General features: G+C 40.5%; 1 protein-coding gene and 1 pseudogene across 2 annotated transcripts in view; one reads left to right on the top strand and one right to left on the bottom strand.

Moving 5' to 3' along the window:
* The window catches only part of SLC35F1 (solute carrier family 35 member F1), a 391,741-nt gene extending 383,950 nt beyond the window's left edge, over positions 1-7,791 (bottom strand). For both annotated transcript variants that reach the window (XR_009404454.1, XM_059400616.1), the window contains exon 1: positions 7,091-7,791. Coding sequence is in view for 1 of the 2 variants with exons in the window: in XM_059400616.1 (XP_059256599.1) it covers positions 7,091-7,266 (176 nt within the window). In the remaining variant the exon portion in view is untranslated. The remainder of the gene's footprint in view (positions 1-7,090) is intronic.
* Positions 7,792-8,149: 358 nt separating this feature from the next.
* Positions 8,150-19,757, top strand: part of LOC132018649 (protein LSM12-like) — a 29,099-nt pseudogene continuing 17,491 nt past the window's right edge.

Below are 19,757 nucleotides of genomic sequence, written 5' to 3'. Positions count from 1 at the left end.
ATTAAAAATTTTTAATAATTGTATCCTTAAACAGATTACTTTCATTGCCACTGACTGAGGCGTGACGTTTTTCTAAGAGAACACTTTCTAAGACATATTTATTTTCCTGTTTTCTTTGATATTTCCTATGAAATTTCTTCTTAACTATTGTACATACAAGTAGCCCCTGTATAAAGTCAAAATGGTAGAATAAGAAGTTTAATATGGACTGCATATTGAACAACTTATTTATAAGACTCTAGTATCTCGATATGGGGAGACATACAATAAGATATTTTCCATAAAAATTCAGGTTACAGCTTATAATGATTTACTCCCAGTAGTAGAACATGTGCCCAATTACCCAGTTAGATTTTGAGGTCCTTCAGGCTAAGAATCATGTTTTATTATCTATGTGTCCTCCAGAACAGGGCTCAGCACACAGTAAGTGATTAAGAACAAATAAACATCAACATCAACTGGGTATAAACGCAACCAATGGAATGGGAGAAAATACTTGTAAACCTTATATCTAATAAGTGATTAATATCCAGAATACATAAAGAACTCCTACAACTCAACAACTGAAAAGCCACCAAAAATCCAATTTAAAATGAGCAAAGGTCTTAACTAGACATTTCTCCAAAGACATACGAATGGCCAAAAAGTTTATGAAAAACTGCTCAGTATCAGTAATCATTAGGGAAAGGCAAATCAAAACCACAATGAGACGTCACTTCATAACCCTGAGGATAGCCACAATAAACACACACACACACACACACACAAAGTAACAAGTGTTGGCAAGGATGTGGAGAAATTGGAACTCTTAGACACTGTGAGTGAGAATATAAAATGGTGCCAATGCTATGAAAAACTCCAAAAAATAAAAATAGAATCACCATATGATCCAGCAATCCTACTTCTGGGTACATATCCCCCAAAATTGAAAATAGGATCTTGAAGACATATTTCACATTCATGCTCATTGCAGCTTTATTCACCATTGTTAAGGGATGGAAGAAGTTAAATGTCCATCAACAGATAAATGGATAAAGAAAATGTGGTATATACATACAGTGGAATATTATTCAGCCTAAAAAAGGTAGGAAATTCTCTCAGGTGGCACAACATGAGGACATTATGCTAAGTGAATTAAGCCAGTCATAAAAAGACAAACACTACATGATTCCATTTACATGAGGTATCCAGAAAAGTCAAACAATTTAAAACAAAAGTAGAATGCTGGTTGCCAGGGTCAGCGTGGAAGGGAGAAAGAGGAGTTGTTTAATGGATTCAGTTTCAGTTTTGCAAGATGATAAAATTCTAGACATATGTTGCATGACAATGTGCACACAAATAACACTACTGTATTATACACTTAACGGTACTAAAGATGTCATGTGGTTTGGCCATTAAAAACAAGAATATGGGGCCCCTGGGTGGCTCAGAGGGTTAAGCCTCTGCCTTTGGCTCAGGTCATGATCCCAGGGTCCTGGGATCGAGCCCCACTTTGGGCTCTCTGCTCAGCGGGGAGCCTGCTTCCTCCTCTCTCTCTGCCTGCTTGTGATCTCTCTCTCTCTCTGTCAAATAAATAAATAAAATTAAAAAAAAAAACAAGGATATGAATTTATACTTGTATATGTTCATGCTACAGTCAAGAAATATGCCAGGGACGCCTGGGTGGTTCAATCAGTTCAGCGGCTGCCTTCAGCTCCGGTCATGATCCCAGCATCCTCGGATTGAGTCCTACATCGGGCTCCTTGCTCGGCGGGAAGCCTGCCTGTCCCTTGCCTCTGCCTGCCACTCTACCTGCCTGTGTGTGTGCTCGTTCTTTCTCTCTCTCTCTGACAAATAAATAAACAAATAATCTTAAAAAAAAAAAAAAAAAAAAAAAGAAGAAGAAGAAAAAAGAAAGAAGCATTTGTGAGATATTTTTCCATGTGGCTACTGGAGTTTAACTTCTTAACCATACTTTTTTTAGAAACATAATCAAGAATTAATGTGTTTGAAAAAGGTACAGTGGTGCTCATTGGCCTGAACTCAAATGAATGAGAAAGCTAAACTAAAACCTGGTGGAGGTATTCTCACATTCTGCATCCTACTTTTATGAGAAATGGCAATTAAATAATAAATCAGCTCTTGCATTAGGCAACTTTAGAACTATCTGGGCAGCCAACTTAATTTCCTATATCGTTTTTATTACAGCAGTGTACAGTAAAAATAGATTTCTATTATGGTGGCCCTGGACTTTGAAGGATCTTGAAATGGTGAAAGCTCAAAGGAAAATTACACAAAGATGCACCCATTTTCTTACACATCACTTGGAAATATTTTATCTCTATCCCAAGTAAACCAAATACCACTTTAATATAAATGCTCATTTCTCCAAGCCCTCTGTATAAAAAATAACTATAGAGGATGATCTTTTATTTTCATAATTTTGTTCTTTGGTTAAAAATAAATGCATCCTTCGACATCCTTTGTTTACTACTGATCTTAGAAATGTCTGTTTTTAATCATACCACCCAGTTCAATTTGGAATACTGTGTATCAATTATCCTCATCACTCGTTGGTCTTTCCTTTCATTCTGACATCTGTTAGAAGAAGCAGCTTGAGGAAGAGCTTCGCTATCAATTTTTCAACAAGAGCCTTCTGACTTGATAAAAAGGGATCACCTAAATTATGTCCTCATCAACTGTACCTATACTTAGTTCAAGCATACTCCTGTTCTTGGCAGCCATTCTGTTAGTTCACCATGTTCTGTCCACCTTATTTAATGACTCATAAATGCTATATACACATACTAACCTATCTTATATGTGGATTTTATTTAGGCCTGCTACCAGTGCTCTCCTCTTTAATGTTTCTTGGTCTTCAATTCAAAAATTTTCAGAAATTATAAAATTAATAAAATGAATCAAAATAGAAGTTGGACATCAGTTCCAAATCAAATGAATGGATGACCCAGCATCACACTAGTGGTTCCATTCTACTAAATATCCCCACTACAGGATTCAAAAAGATAGAAACCCCTTTATAACTTGAGACAACCCAATGAATCTCTTTTTGGGAAGAAAGTGGGTCAAAACTAGAAATTCGCAGTTATTTTTGTTGAGATCTGAAAATAATACTCAACTCGAAAAGATAAATAAAACCGCACACACGCAAAATACAAAACAAGCTCTTACTCGTTTTTCACAAACCTTTCATTAAGTAATCATTTTAGAGGAGCAAATCTCCAGATACCATACAGACCAGCATCTACTCCTCTATTTTTCTACCATACCAGTATTTGGCAGTTTTTGTGAAAGGGTCATCAACTGTTGCCCTTGAAATGTTTTCTTTTTTGTCACATCTTGCTTGCCTGTGACAGGGTAATAAATACTATTCCACGCTAAGAAATAAGTGAGGAAGAGTTTGCCGTATTTTGTTCCATGCTCAAACCAATACATTATTCTAAATCTCTGGGAATTAAAGAAGTAACAATTATTTCAGCATTAGAGCCATCTTGGATTTCTTGCATCCCACTGCCAAAACAAATTTGAATACCACAGGGAGAAGAATGAGACACATCCCATCAACTGGTTTCAAAAAATTACCTAGCACCTCCTCTTTCACCAAAATCCTGGATTCTATCAGACTCTAAACTCATCACTATATAGAAAGTGAGTAATCAGTGAGATGCCCCAACTGCTATGTACAAAACGCAGCAATCCAACTCTACAAGCCTGTAAAGAAGGGGAAAGGATGAGGGGCTATACTGAGGAAAGTAAAATGATGCAGAATAATGTCAAGCAGATTTCATTAAGATAACACTACCTTTTTCAGTCTATGCTTCTTGACAGCAAGTACCTTTAATTAATTATTAATCAGTACTTTTTTTTTTTTTTAACTTATCCCTGGGTAGATATAGATAGCATATGTATTTGCATTTCTTCCTCCAGTTGACAGGTAGCTATTGTTACAGATTTCCACCAATGGCAGGCAAATCACAGGGCTTAAGTTGCTTGTAGTCTAACACTCCCCATCTCACGGCACCATTGTCAGTCTGTCAGTACTGCCTCTTTGGCCCAATGGGATTCTAAGAGCTAACTAACAGTGGTGCAATGTCCCATTCTGTCACTGAAGAGACTACTGGCCAGCTCACAGCAATAGAATGCTGCCAACCATATATCTGCATGCCAAAAATTGGAGAGATTTTTTTTTAATATTGGCTCTAAACTTCCAGCTTTGCAACTTCAGTTTCTGCTAACAGCTAAGCTGCTCCATGCCAGAAGCAGATGAAAATAAATAAATAAATAAAAGCAACTGAAACCCAGAGGATAGTAAGTTGATAGAGCAATACAGGTGAAGGATATAGAATCATTAAGAAAAAAGGAAGAGTAAAAGAAGAAGAAAAAGAAGGGGGGGTGGATTTTTTTTTTTTTAAGATTTTATTTATTTATTTGACAGAGATCACAAATAGGCAGAGAAGCAGACAGAGAGAGAGGAGGAATCAGGCTCCCTGCTGAGCAGAGAGCCCGATGTGGGGCTTGATCCCAGGACTCTGGGATCATGACCTGAGCCAAAGGCAGAGGCTTTAACCCACTGAGCCACCCAGGCGCCCCAGGGAGAATGGATTTTAAGCTTTGAGAGAATGAACAGAGATGCTTATGATCTGGCCCCAGTGGGCCAGCCTGCTGGACATTACTGACTGATCCAACCTACTTGGAGGATTCAGACAAGAGGGAAACCACACCTACATTCTGGCACGAGAGCTCTAAAATTCTACTTTCTTCCCGTATTGTTGTTTGTAGAGCCCAGTCACTCATCAGCCACTACCAATGACCTCCTGTAGACATAATCATGGTGCAGAAGCCAAACTCATCAACATGCTAATGAAATTATTCCATCAAGATTTTTATATTTAATCTGACTTTTTTTTTCAGTCTTCATACCAAAGATGCTCCTTCTCAGAAGAAATATGTTCTTCTTGTCCCTTTAAGTACAAGGGAAGACCATTAACTCAATATAAAATATTATATTGAAAATTCTATAGAATTCTGAAAGAAAACTGGATGTTTTAATTGAAGTGGAGAGGTTATAACCCTGGGTATGTTCCCATTCACAGAGGGACCTGAGATGACATGTCACTGACTCAATCTTTCAGTCCAAGTTCTTCCTCTGTAAATTAGGAATAGTACAACTCATGTCACACAGATCACTGTGTAAGGCTTAGTAATACACTAAATTCTACTTATGACGTACTAAGACTTCATTTGCCTATGATGCTCCCACAAACCCACCTCAGATAACAAAAAAGCTGCTGAAGAAATGAGATTATGTAGAGTTTTATATTCGTACAGGTGTTTCTTTAGTATTTCTTTAATATTATCTCATGACAAGAGCGGTAAGACAAGTACTATAAAACATGTTTTACAAATGCAGAAACCAAGCCCCCAGGGAGATGTGCAGCTCTGCCCCACGCCACATGGCTAGTTACTGGCTGAGAATGATGACAGCCAAGTCTCCTCAGTGATCTTTTTATTCTGGACTCTAAGATTCATTAAATATCAATTTGCACAGAATCAATAAGAACTTGTAATCAAGCAAAGATAAATGAACGACTGCATCACGCTTTTTTCCAATTTGATGAGGGATATTAATATTTAACATACTCTGCTTAAAAATTTAAACATCCAATGCCAAGATATTTACGATTCAAAAAACCACAGGTGTGCGTGAAGACTAGGAAACCTATAGAGCATGTAGTAAGCCAACATCTTCTTGATTCAACTTTTGGCCACTGTTTTTAAATGTAATATTTTGGAAGGTGTTATCCTAAGCTACAACTCAAAGGAAAGTAGAATCTTGACTTTGTATTACCAACTCCTGTCTCACTCCCAGTGAATTGCTTCTTGTTTGCTGATAAAAGGAAACATACTGAAGTACCCACAAATAAGCTAATGTACATGTTAAAGTCTTTGCAAAGGACCGGAATGGTTTGGGATTTGTTATACCTGAATTAAACCATACTCCCATCTTTCAGCTCCTATTTCTGTGCATATTTTGTGCTCCTACTACAGCTTTAAGCCCCATAGAGTTCTATGTGAATTCCCCATAGCTCTATGGGGAGTCTCGGCCACCCAAAACTGTGCTACACAGAAACCTGTACGAACAGAGCGACCTTAAGAGTTACCCGCACACATGCACCAAAAGAGCGCACACGCACTTAAATAAAAACACACAAAACCAATCCTCGGGGTTTTTTAAGTGTCAGCTCTTCAACCATTTCAAGTTCCTTAAGTAGAAAAAGTCGCCTCCACGGAATAGTTGAGTCAGGGGCACCCGGGGCCCCATCTTCACGTCAACCTGTGTTTGCAGCCTAAAAAGCCTCGTCCTTGATCCATTCACTGCGCAGATTCCAGCACTGGAGGCGCCGGCGATCTGCGCTCGCCTCCTCTGGCTTTAGCCCGCCTTGGAATCACCGGGCCCCTCCTGCTCACACCCTTCTCGCAACATTTTTGCACTTTGCCTGGGTCTGATCCAGGCCTCCAGCCTCCCGTTCCCTGGTCTCAGCTTGGACGAGTCTGAGCGGCAACTGGAGCGTCAGACAGAAGTGGGTCCCCTCCTGCCCGCCCGGGCTGTCGCCACGACTCACTCCATCCCTTCGCGTGGAGGCTGGAGACATCCGGCCGCGGCGGGCGACAGCGCGAGGCCGGCGACTTCTTCGCCATCCCCGCAGCCCCGCGTCTTCCCGCCTCCGCCCGGGCCACCCTTGGGTCCCCCCTGTTCCCTGGGCGCAAAGCTGGGATCCGAGTGGGTAAGGGGACCGAGGCAACACGCGTGTGCGAGGGTGAGTGCAGACACACGGCAGCCGGGCGGCAAACCCCGCCTCTCCCCGAACTCCCGCCTCGGACCAGCCGGCAGCCCGGGCGCCCCAGGGCTGCCCGCTCTGGGACAAAGCTGCCACGGCCTCCCAGCAGGCGCGGGGCGCGTCGTCGCCAGGTCTCCTCAGTGTCCCTCGGCCGCGACTCCGTCCCAAGGGGCCTCAGGGCCGCCGGGGGTCCGGCGAGACCCCGGGCCCGGCTCCCGCAGCCCTCGCTCCGCGCCCCCGCCGCCGCTCACCTGTTCAGCACTTTGCGGATCCTCTGGCGTACGCCAGCCCTGGAGGAGGCGGACAGGCTGCCGCCGCCGCCGCTGCCCTCAGCCGGCAGGTTCTCGATGGTGGTCACCACATGGTTCGGCGGGGCCGGCGGCGGCGGCGGCTGCAGCTGCTGCTGCGGCGGCTCGGGGGGGATCATCGCGGCGGAGGCGGCGGCGCGGCGGCGATCAGAACCCAGCCCGGCGCATCGTGCGCCGGCTCGGAGCCCGGGAACGCGCAAAGGACCCGGCCGGGCGGCCGCGGCCCGGGAGGCGGTGCTGCCTGCGAAGCGGCGAGGCCGGGAGGTACCCGCGGCTACGGCCGCCGCCGCCGCCGCCCAGCCCGCCACTCACTCCTCTCCCGTCCTGGTGCGCGCCCCCTTTCTCCGCCGCCGCCTTCTCCCGCCCCGGCTCTTCCAGAGCCGCTCCCCAAGTCCTGGCACACCCCGCGAAGTGGCCGCAAAGGGGGCCGCGCGCGGCCGCCGAGCTGCCCGTCGGCTCGGGAGAGCCCCGGGGAGAGAGGGGATGGGGCTCCGGGCTTTGCCTTCTCTCCCGGCGCCCAGGTCCTCTCCGGGCGAGCGGCGCAGTTGTGCTGGCACCGCCTCAACCTGTCCCCCGCTCGCTCGGAAAGCTGCCGTCTGTGTCTCACGGAGTGAGAGACCGAGAGTGAACCCGGAGAGCCGGGCGGGGGCGCCGCGGCGGCGGCGGCGGCGAAGGGGGGCCAGGGCGGGGACACGCGCGCTCCTTCTTCGCCAGAGGGCGCTCCCGAGGCGCATCATTGCCGCGACCCTCCTCTCCCCGGTCCACCGTGGCCCTGCCTAGCTCGGGGTTGCGAGGATTTGTTTTGTTGTCTTTTGTTTGTTGTTCGCGTGAGGCTGGGGATAGACCCTTCCCCTTTAGTTGGAGGCGACTACCCGCTCCTGCCGCGACACCGCGGAACCTTAGCACCACCTTCCCGGGACAGCGCCGGGACGCGAAGACTAGGCGCTGGTCCGGAATTAAAAACCCAAACTCCAGTATCCTATTACTCCAACACTCACCGTAATGGGCCTGGAGGAAATTGGAGGAGAAGCAACTTCGCGCAAAGAATTCATTCTGGAAACTGGAAAAAGCATGTCAGACCAACTCCACGTCTGCATCTTGTAGGGCTGTGAAGGAAACGTAGGCAGATTCGACTTCCAATTGTGCCTCTAAAACTTATTAGCAGAGATTCCCTAAGCAATTTATGTACTCACATTCTGAGACACATCCTCCTTTGTGCAACGGAGGCTTTGCGTCTTTCTCCCCGTGGTGTAGTAAGAGTTAAATGAGGCAAAGCACCCAGCAGGGGGCCCTGCGGGCTTCTTCAAGGGGTCTCTGACCAGAGGATCTCCACCCCCAAAGGGGAAAGCCTCTGAGAACCTGGCACAGAAACCTTAGACCTAAACAAGACCGTATTTCTCTCAAAGGAAACCTGGTTTCCTGTCCCAGGCATCTCTTACACCGATTGCTCCAGATTCCAGTTAATAACTGATTCTTAAGGGAGTTCTATTTTTCACATTTTCCTTTATCTAGACTGTCTGGATAGGGATCCTACTGTGGAAAATGATAGGCATTTTTAAAATTTTTCCACTTTAGTCAGCGTGTGGAATGATTGGCCCTGACTATGGTTAAAAGATAAGTATGTTTACAGAATGGCATGTTAATATCGCCACTGAATCCAAATGCACAAATAAAAAATACTGGTGATTTGCCAAGGAGAGTGGGGTTGGCGAAAAAATAACATTCGAGAAAGGAATGGACTATGTCTGATTAACCCAAGGGAGAGGGGAGGATGAAAAGATGGGATTCATTGTTTGGTTAAGAAGATGCCTTTAACAATATTGGGAGTCCTTTTTTTAATTATCAAAAATTTGAGGAAACAGCTGTCCAAAAAAACTCTCCAATCTACATTCCAATTTATGTAAAACCCGGTTACTACCTGAAATATCCCTGAGGTCTTTTTTCTACAAAACTTAACCCAAATTAGAGCATTTTCCCTTTTATAATTAACATGCTGCCCTGTTCTTTCTCAAGAACCCTTCACTCAGATTTTTCCACCTTAGTTTTGTACCAGATACTCTGAAGAATTGTTGCAAATGGGACCAAAGCTTGTAACCTCATGGGCGGTAAGATTCTAATAGTTCACAATGAGTTTGCCCTTAGGGGACCCACCTAATGGAGGCAATATTAATCAATGCACTTCATCTCAACCTGGCAGCAAATCGTGGTAGGAATCTCTCTATTAAAACAACATTTGTGGTTATTTCACATGTCTGCCTTGAATGACTGGTTGCTTGAGTGCCCTCTTCCTTCACATTTGGCCTCCTTCCTTTTGAATGTTTCTGGCACATCACAACTCAGGGCTGTGTCTGCACTTCAGTGTCCGCGTTTGTGTCTGGTCATTTCTCTAGTTGGACTGTTGAACCCAAATTATCTAACTCTCCACTGAGTCAGGAGGGAAGAAAGCCAGGATGGGAGAGGAACAAGATGAGAGATGAAAAATTTCAATCCTGCTGTTAAGAAGAGACCTAATGCGGGTGCAAGCCTTGGGTTTTCATTCTTCTTTCTTGTGAAGGGGTTACAGTCTCAGGGCCATTCTTGCCTTCCAGTTCTGTGCTTCATGCTTGTCTCCTAAAAAGTAGCAAAATAGCATTTGAGAGGTAAGTAGAACAGCTGTTAAAAGGACACATGTCTGATTGGCCGTCTGATATGGAATTAAACAAAAGAGATATGTGGAAGGCCTATTTCCCTTTCCCCTGCTGCCTCCTGGGCCTCAAAATCCATCTTCCATGAGCTCAGAACCAAAGAAAAGGGGATAAAGGCAATAAGCTGTGGGTCTGTATGCAGTTTTTTAGCTGGAGCGTGTGGATTCCAGGAAGGTGCTTACTGTTCAGTTCATCCCTCTTTGACCAGGTGTGCTTAGTGTTGACCATGGCAAAATTTCCATTCCACTCATACTATCTACATCATCTGATTTTCACTTAAACAAGTGCTAGCTCCGTTGGATTCTTCTAGGAAGTAGAAGGTGACTATCAGCTATACCCTCTTTAAGGGTGCTCATTTTAAAGAGAGTTCCTCTCAGGTAGGGAAGAGAAGGATTTGGCCTGTGTCTCAGTCCTCACAGTCACCAGGCATTTTGTCTCCTCTGTTTTGCAGGGACTGCACCTGTGTGTTGTACTGGGTAAAAGCTTTACTGTCGTGCTCCAGAAGTAAGTGCCGATTCTCTCCAAATTGCTGAGCAGTCGCCTGGAATTGCTTGCGCTGCTCCAAATGCCCAGTGGCCCATCTGCTCTCCCCATGCCACTCTCTTACTCTTTTTCTTTCTCTCCTAAGTCTTTTTGAATCTACTCAAAACATGCTACATGGCATCGAGAATGAAAGGGCAGCCGAGTTTTGATTCACGTGATTGAATTCACACAGGAGAGAAGAAAGCAAAGCTGGTGGGAAACTTAAAGAGATGGGAAAGGGAAAGGAGAAGAATGTGTAGGTCTTTACATTTATATCCAAGCAATGGATAAGATAATTGGGAAGTCAAATTGCCAGAACCTCATCATTACAGTCTGTGGACACTATCGGTGGATATGGAAAAGATGCACAGAGCAAGGAAACAGACAGTAAGCAAGAGGTATCAAGGACTGCTCTCACATTTTACACCCCTCTTCTGTTTATGTAATTTTTTCTTTTGTGTTTTGTAAATGTTATCTCAAAGGGGGGGAAACTCTGAATACTGTCTGTAGGTTTATAATTGACCTTTCCTGATAAGAGACCTGGAACACTAGAGAAGGAGATAAGTGTTATTAGTTGTGAATAAGGCCTAATTTTCCAGGGTCAGACTACATTACCATAGCTTAAAAATGTCTAAGTATTATTTGCCAAGCGTTCCATTTCCAAAAGCATAGGATAGCATATCTCTGTCATGGTGACATGGTAAGTCCTTGACAACAGAAAGCTTGCCTTATTCAGTAAGAGCACTGATAGTACCAGTTTCCTCGTGATTATCTTAATATCTCAAGACATAAATATATATATATATATATCTCAAGACATTATATATATATATATATATATATTTATGATAACGATTCCTGTATTTGTCCACTTAGGCTGCTATAACAAATATCATCAACTTAACAAACATTTATTTCTGAGTTCCTGGAAAGGCGAAGATCAAGGCACCAGCATATTTGGTGTCTGGTGAGAGCCTTCCTCCTGATTTGCAAATTTTCACCTTCTTGCTGTGGAGAAAGACCATCTCTCTCATGTCTCTTATAAAGATACTAATACCATTCATGAAGGCTTTACCCTCATTACCTAATTATCTCCCAAAGGCCCACCTCCAAATACTATCACACTGGGGATTCAGGTTTTAACATATAAATTTGGGTTAGGAGGAGGTGGACACAAACATTCATTTCATAGGAATGTTCCAGAAACACTCACTGGGTTTTTTTGACAGTATATATGATAATTTATTATTTTGATTTGTTGGAGTATTACTATACAAATTTACATATGGCATTAAGAAAACATTATGGAGGGGCATCTGGGTGTTTCAGTGGGTTAAAGCCTCTGCCTTCAACTCAGGTCATGATCCCAGGGTCCTGGGATCGAGCCCCACATCAGGCTCTCTGCTCCATGGGGAGCCTACTTCCCCCCGCTCTGCCTGCCTCTCTGTCTACTTGTGATCTCTGTCTGTCAAATAAATAAATAAAATCTTTAAAAAAAAATCAGTAACATAGTGCTTACGAGTTTAATCAGAGATTCAGGGATATCAATTATCTCTGAATAGGGTAGCAAAATCCTTAAATAAACCTCTTTTATCCTTTTAAACTGATGACATCAATAACCTCTCCCTCTAAATTTTTAATACACAAAAATATTAATGTAAAAGTTTTGGTAAAATTGTAGTAAACTTATATACTGACTTGTCAGTGAAATTTATACACTACTTGTGCAGAATTTATATACCAACTTGACATTGACTAGGTGGGAATTTACATACTGTCTGGTCAGTGACCAGCTGAGAAGAAACTATGTTTGAGTAGAATTCTAGCATGTTATAGTAGAAATTGGAGCCAAAGAAATCTCAGTTACAAATTCAGCCCTATTGACTTGGCTTGTTTCATTTTAATCACTTCTTAAAGCTTTCTGAGTAACAGTTTTCTAATCAATAAAAATGAGGAAAATAATATATACTCTACAAGACACACACAGACTAGCAATAATATATACAAAGAATCTGGCATAACAGGTATTTAAAAAAATAATTGATCTGGATTTGGATATGATGGAGTGGATGGCATTAGAATTAACTGTCCCCATCAATAATTCTAAAAGGTATATTAAATATTAGACAGTAGTCAATGTAAGGCCATGATCCCTTAGAGGAAAGAAATATATAAGAAATTAAACACATTAGCACATTAGGTGAGCCCAATATTCATCTCAGCTTTACGCTGAGGGCATTTCCAAACCACAATTCAGAGAAATAGTGCCCAATCAGAGAGTGGTAGTTTCACTGGGTAGAGACAGATCCCAGAGTTGAGAGTTGCAAAGACTGCTGGGATTTGCTCGGGAGGGTTCTAGAAAGGAGGAACTTAAGAGAAGGAGGGTAAAAACTCAGTGTGAAAATTGCACACAGAGCCAACTCTTGAGAATTACATGTACACAGCAAAACTCTAGGCCCAGCAAAGAAAGCTGGAGAGCTGGACAGAGATTTCAGAGGGAGCACAGTGTTGGGAGGGCAGAGGTTGGTAATTAATTCCAGTGATTATACAGAGTATTTGATGAACTCCCAGGCTATGGGTAGAGACTCAAAAAAAGGCTATACCCTAAGTTTAAGGACCATGTCATCGCAGTAAGAGCTACGCTCTAGGACAGAGAACTCTTCCTAAGAGAGCCAAAAACAAAACCTCAACAGGACAGAGTTGACCGAGTTGAAGATTGCCTTCTGTATTAAAATTTGATGTGTTGAGAAAGATACCATCATCCAAAATCTCTATTGCCTATACTCACAACATCCAGCAAGTAGCCAAAAATTAGTACAAAAATTACTACAAATATAAAGAAGCAGGGAAAAAGTTACTAATGTTCTCTTTAAAAAAAGTAAGCAATAAATATTATAGACTTTATAGCCTCTACAGTCTCTATTGCAACTACTTTGTTGGTGCAATGTGAACACAGGCATTGGCAATAGGTAAATGAATATGGCTCTGTTTCAATAAAAGTTTATTTACTTGCCATTTGCAATGACATGGATAGAACTAGAGAGTATTATGTAAGTGAAATAAATCATTCTGAGAAAGAAAATCATCACACGATCTCACTTATATGTGGGATTTAAGAAACAAAACAGAGGATGATAGAAGAGGGGAAAAAATAAAACAAGATGAAATCAGAGAGGGAGACAAACCATAAAAGACTCATAATCATAGGAAACAAACAGGGTTGTTGGGGGTAGGGGAATGGGGTAACTGGGTGATGGACTTTAAGGAGGGCATCTGATGTAATGTGCACTGAGTATTACATAAAACTGATGAATCACTGACCTCTACCTCTGAAACTAATAATATGTTATATGTTAATTGATTGAATTTAAGTAAAAAAATTTTAAAACTTTATACATAAACACTGAAGTTTAAGTTCCATATAATTTTCACATGTCAAGAAATATTCCTTTTTTGTTTTTTTTAAGCCAGTTAAAAATGTAAGACCTATTCTAGATTTGGCTGTATAAAAACGCTAATATTGATCAGAAACATAGATGTAAAAACCCTCAATAAAACATCGGCAAACCAACTCCAACAACATACAAAAAGGATTCTATACCATAACCAAGGGAGATTTCTCCTAGAAACACACAAGGTTGGCTTCACATCTGAAAACCAATTAATGTCATACACCATATTAATCAAATAAAAATAATTTTTCATAAGCATTTGACAAAACCCAACACACATGCCTGATAAAATCTTTCATAAAACTGTTCATAGAAGGGAACTTCCTGAATCTGAGTGATCATCTAAAAAGAAAAAAAAAAAAACTACAGTGAAAACCATATGTAATATTTAAAAACCAAATGCCCCCCCCCCCCCACTTAGGAATAAACCAAGAATATCTGTTCTCACCATTTCCACTCAATGTTGTATGGAGGATTTAGCCAATCCAATCAGCAAGAAAAAGTATTTAAAGGCATCCAGATAAGAAAGATAAAGTAAAACTATCTCTATTCACAGATGACATAATCCTACACATAGAATATCTTAAGAAATCTAGAAAAAAAAAAAACACTATTACAACTAACATACAAATATAGCAAGGTTGCAGAATATCAGATAGATATACACAAATTAATTGTATTTCTATGCATTAGTCATGAACATAACTAAAAATGAAATTAAGAAATAATTCCATTTATAATAGTATCAAAAAGAATAAAATCCTTAGGAAAGAGATGTAACAAAGGTGGTACAAGATGTATACATGAAAAATGCTTGGCACAAAGTCTGCTTGAGAATTTTTCCCCCTCCCTCTGCCTCCGCCTCTTCTCCCCTCTCCCCACCATTTGCACTCCCTCTCTCTCTGAAGTAAATAAATAAAAATTAAAAAAAAGAAAAAAAGAAAAGAAATGGACATACAAGCAAATCAGAAAGAAAACATATGTAAAACACACGTCCAGTGAAGAATATATACTGGTCCAGGGTATCTACAGATATACAGGTCCAGGGTATATAAAGAATTCTTACAACTCATTAAACAGCAAGGAAACCATTCAAAAAGAGGCAAAAGATTTGAATACACATTTCACCAAAGAAGATGTATGAATGGCTAATTAACATGTAAGAAGATGCTTAACATCATTAGTCAGTAGGGAAATGTAAATTAAAACCACAATGAGATATCATTTCACACCCACTAGGATGCCTATAATAAAAAAGACAATTATTAAGGTTGGCAAGATTTAGAGAACAGAAGCACTGATTCACTGCTGCTGGGAATATAAAATGGTGAACCACTTTGGAATATAGTTTGGCTGTTTCTTAAAAAGTTAAAAATAGATTTACCATATGACCTAGAAATCTCACTTCCAGGTATCTACCCAAGAGAAATGAATATGTCATATACCCACACAGAGATTTGCAATAAATGTTTGAAGAATCATTATTCATAATAACCCCAAATTGGAAAAAAATTCAAAGTCAATCAACAGTTAGTCAATGGAACAGCCAATCAACAATTGTCAATGGATAGACAAAAATATGGTATAGTCATACCACAAACTATTACTCACCAGTAAAAAAGAACAAACTACTGATATATGCTGAGATGAATGAACTTGAAACACGTTCTGCTAAGTGAAGGAAGGCAGACACAAAGGACCGCATAACATAAGATTCTACTTGTAGGAAATGTTCAGAACATGCAAATCTATAGAGATAGAATGTAAACTATTGGTTGTTTGGAACAAAGGTGAGAAGGTCAGATGAACAGCAAATAGTAGGCTGCTCTCCCAAGCTGGTGGTTGCTACCGGCAGAGTTCAGAGGTATACTGAGGGAGGTAACAGGATCAGCAGCTATAAGGCAAAGTGGTAGCCATCCACTACAGTCTGAAATGCTGGCTTTCCTCCCTTCCAGTGGAAAGCCCAACCATACAGACATCTTGCTCATAAACCTACAGTATATTTCAGAAGTGGAAATAATTAATTACTGAAGAGAAACCCCTTCTCCCCTAGCTGTACTCAATGTTGGTAGGCTTGCCAGCAAAACACAGATAGAAAAAGAGGAGAAGCTGAGCCAGGCCTATGCAACTAGTGCTGGTGTCTTCCCAGAGGGCCAGTAGCTCTTCGAGACCGCACACAAGACCTTTAAAGACTATACGTGGCAAGGAAAAAACATCATAGTCATGGAAGAAGTTGTTATATACCCCCATCCCAAGTGGGAAAAGAAACCATAAAGGCAAAGAGCTATGTATGCAAGATACTTTAGAAATGTGGAAAAGTATTTAAAAATATTTTAGGGACGTGGACAGTCAAAAGATACTGCAGCATTCACAAGCCCAGCAACCACAGAAGGAGGTCACCCTGTCATCCAAATTCCACACACATAGAGGACCCACAGCATCCAGCCAACGAGGTAGGGTGATGGCTTTAGTGGAGGTAGGCGGGGGACAGGGAAGGGATCCTCAATTTCCTGCTGGCTCTTGTTAACAAAGGGTCTTTCCAGATCTTAAACTTGAACAAAGCACCCAAAACAAGGAGCAAGAGAAAAATTTAAAAGTTGGGGAAAAAAAACCCATAAGTAGTAAATAAATAATACATAATGAAATAAAACTGATTTATGATGATTATTGCATAATTAGATAAATTTAGGCATGACATGGGTGAATTTTATGATATACAAAATATGCCATAATAAAGTTGAAAAACATCACTTATATTCTCAGAAAGTAAAAGAAGATTTTGAAAAATTCAAATAGGAACAGAATGACATACATGCAAAAAATAAAATTCAGAAAACAAAATAAACATTCAGAAATTAAAATGTTTGAAGGAGGAATGAAGAACCCAATAGATGGTTTGCAAGGTAAATCTAACAAATTCATCTAGAAATTTATTTTAAAAATAGTGGAAAATAGAGAAAAATGGTAAGAAAATCAGAAAGTCAGTTGGGGGGTCAGCATTTGAAAAATAGGTGTTCTTCGTAAGAGAACAGAGAAATGGGAGGAAATGTCCATGAAATAATGCAATGATGTCTTAGAACTAAAAAGCATGAGTCTAGAGTCTAAAAAGGCCAAACAGGATAAACAGCACCAGTACCTTATCATGCAAGTCCAATAATTTGGAGACAAAGAATTTAAGTTTCCAGAGAAGAAAAAAAAAAAATCCAGAATGGTAAGGGTCTTCTTAATAGCAACAATGGAAATTAAAAGACAGTGGGCCATCTTCAGAATGCTGAAGGAAAATTATTTTCATTCTTGGATTTTGTATCCAGTCAAATTGTCAATCTTCTATGAATATAGGTAAAGATATGTTCAGACATAGAACGTCTTGCAATATTTACCTTCCATTTACCTTTTATGGGGAAGCTACCTGATATATTCCACCAAAACTAGAGTCTAAATGAAGAAGGAGAACTAAGAACAAAGAGATCCAACACAGAAGAGAAGCAAAGAGAATACCTGTGATGATGCTGGGAGATCTCAAAACTACAGGTGTGCACAAGTCATTGAGGACAAATATTTCACATTGGAAAATGCCAAAAGACTCTGGGAGAGTCCTTCTCCCAGATGAAATTGACAAAAACAAACAAAACCTAATGCATCTTAACTCTTGAGAGTAAATTTAGACAACTAGTAGAAAACTTGTAATTGAATTTAACAAGTAAAAAGAAATTTTAAGAAAATGGCAATTATTAACATCAGCAATAACCAATAGTTGTTCAGGCAGGAGAAGAAATTGGTTACAGTTCACTAACTGTCCAAGCTCTTAACAGCGTTTGCTGAGTCACGACAATGCAGACCCTGAATTTTGATCTAGATAAATGTATAACTACATTGGATTGATGAGAGAATGAAATGGTATATATGTATATTTGGGGACAGTAAAAAAGAAAACAAACCCCACAGTTTCCATAGTGAGAAATCAATAAAAGAATCAACTAAGAGAGTGGAAAGTGATTGCCTGTGGTGAAGGGCAAAATGGTAGAGAGGGAAACGGAACACTACTCTTTTACCTAACAAACCTTATAGATGTGACTCTTCAAACCATGGGTAGGTATAAATTTGACCAATGATAAATAAATAAATAGATAGATAGGGTTTTTTTTTCTTGTTTTGTATTGTTTTGTTTTGTTTTTTTCAAAAAGAAAGAAAAGTATAGAAGTGTAACCCTGACACACTGAGTTCTTAGTGTTGCCAAGACACCTTCCTGAGCAGATTGCAACTAAGGCAGAAGGCTAGGGGCCGTTGTCAAGATCTGCAACAGTTTCTTATTTAAGCTAACAAATAATTCTCACAGTATATCTACAAGTAGATTCATTAATTTGCTAATTATGTTTCCATTCTATAGAGATATCTATCATTTCCTCATTGATAAACCTTCAATTCCCCAACAGATTAATCCAGCCACAATCCAACAAACACTTTCTTGTCAAGTTGAAATATAGCAGTAGAATATTAATAAACAGTAAGACATTATTTTCTCATTAACATACTTTGGCATGAAAGTGGGGAGGGAAGATAGTAAATATGGTGGGTTTTTTTTTTCAGTTTTCAAATCAAAAGTTAAATATGGTCGAGTTTATTCATTCAGCTGGATATAGTAGACTTTCCCTGTCCCTGTAGGGTTGTACAAGTCAATGAGTTGCTAAAAGTCAACGGGAATAAGTTATCTTACATTGGCTATGTTTCAACATTGAATTGTCAAATATTGAAAAGGCAAATAACCTACCTTCAACCCAATAACAACTTCTCTTCTATTTCTAAACTCTATTTTTAAAGCATTTCTGCTTATTCTTTCTGAAATATATATGAAAATATGGTTGTGATATTTCTGTTTACCTGGAAACCCAAGTAAGCTCCTAATTTTGTACCTAATGCTAGTTTGTTATTTTGTGACTCCAACTTGAACATACCATATTCTCTGTTTAATTTTTTTTTCAAATATTTTATTTATTTATTTTACAGAGAGGTCATAAGTAGGCAGAGAGGGAGGCAGAGAGAGAGAGGGAGAAGGAAGCAGGCTCCCTGATGAGCAGAGAGCCCAATGTGGAACTGATCCTAGGACCCTAAGGTCATGACCTGAGCCAAAGGCAGAGGCTTCCCACTAAGCCACCTAGGCACCCCCCCCTTTTTTTTTAAGATTTTATTTTTATTCTCTGCTTATGAATAAGTTTCATGAAGGCCAAAAACCCTACAGAAGGCCATTTTTTTCCATGGCAAATTCAGTTAGAGTTGAAGTTTGCAAGGTCATAAACCCTGTAAGCATTAGCTACTTGTGTATTTATTCAGTCCTAAAATAATGTCTCTGTCACCCAGCACTGAGGTTTATACAATTCGGAAATAATAAATAGCATAAAACTTCTATTTAGAACCAATAAAAAGGCCGCAGATTTCTGAAGAGATCTCAAAATATGAATATTATCAAGACTTAGAAGACAGCCAGCACACTTGCATCAATACTCTCTTGAGAAAAACTAATTCTACTGCATTTTTAAGGACATATCCAACTGTGAGTAGCTGAAAACCTTGACTCAGATTGGCTCAGACAATAGGAAATGTATTGTTTTGTATAAAAAAAAGTCTAAGCATGGAGCAGGAACCAGAATTAGTTAACAGTGTCTAAAATGTGTGATCATAGACCTATTTTCTTTTTTTTTTTAATTTTTTTTAATAAACATATAATATATTATTAGCCCCAGTGGTACAGGTCTGTGAATCACCAGGTTTACACACAGGTTTACTTCACAGCACTCACCATAGCACATACCCTCCCCAATGTCCATAACTCCACCACCCTCTCCCTACACCCCTTCACCCTGGCCACCCTCAGTTTGTTTTGTGACATTAAGAGTCTCTTTTGGTTTGTCTCCCTCCCGATCCCATCTTGTTTCATTTATTCTTCTCCTACCCCCC

The sequence above is a fragment of the Mustela nigripes genome, chromosome 5 (assembly GCF_022355385.1).
Source record: "Mustela nigripes isolate SB6536 chromosome 5, MUSNIG.SB6536, whole genome shotgun sequence".
Classification (NCBI taxonomy): domain Eukaryota; kingdom Metazoa; phylum Chordata; class Mammalia; order Carnivora; family Mustelidae; genus Mustela; species Mustela nigripes.
This window is presented reverse-complemented; position numbering and strand designations above follow the sequence as displayed.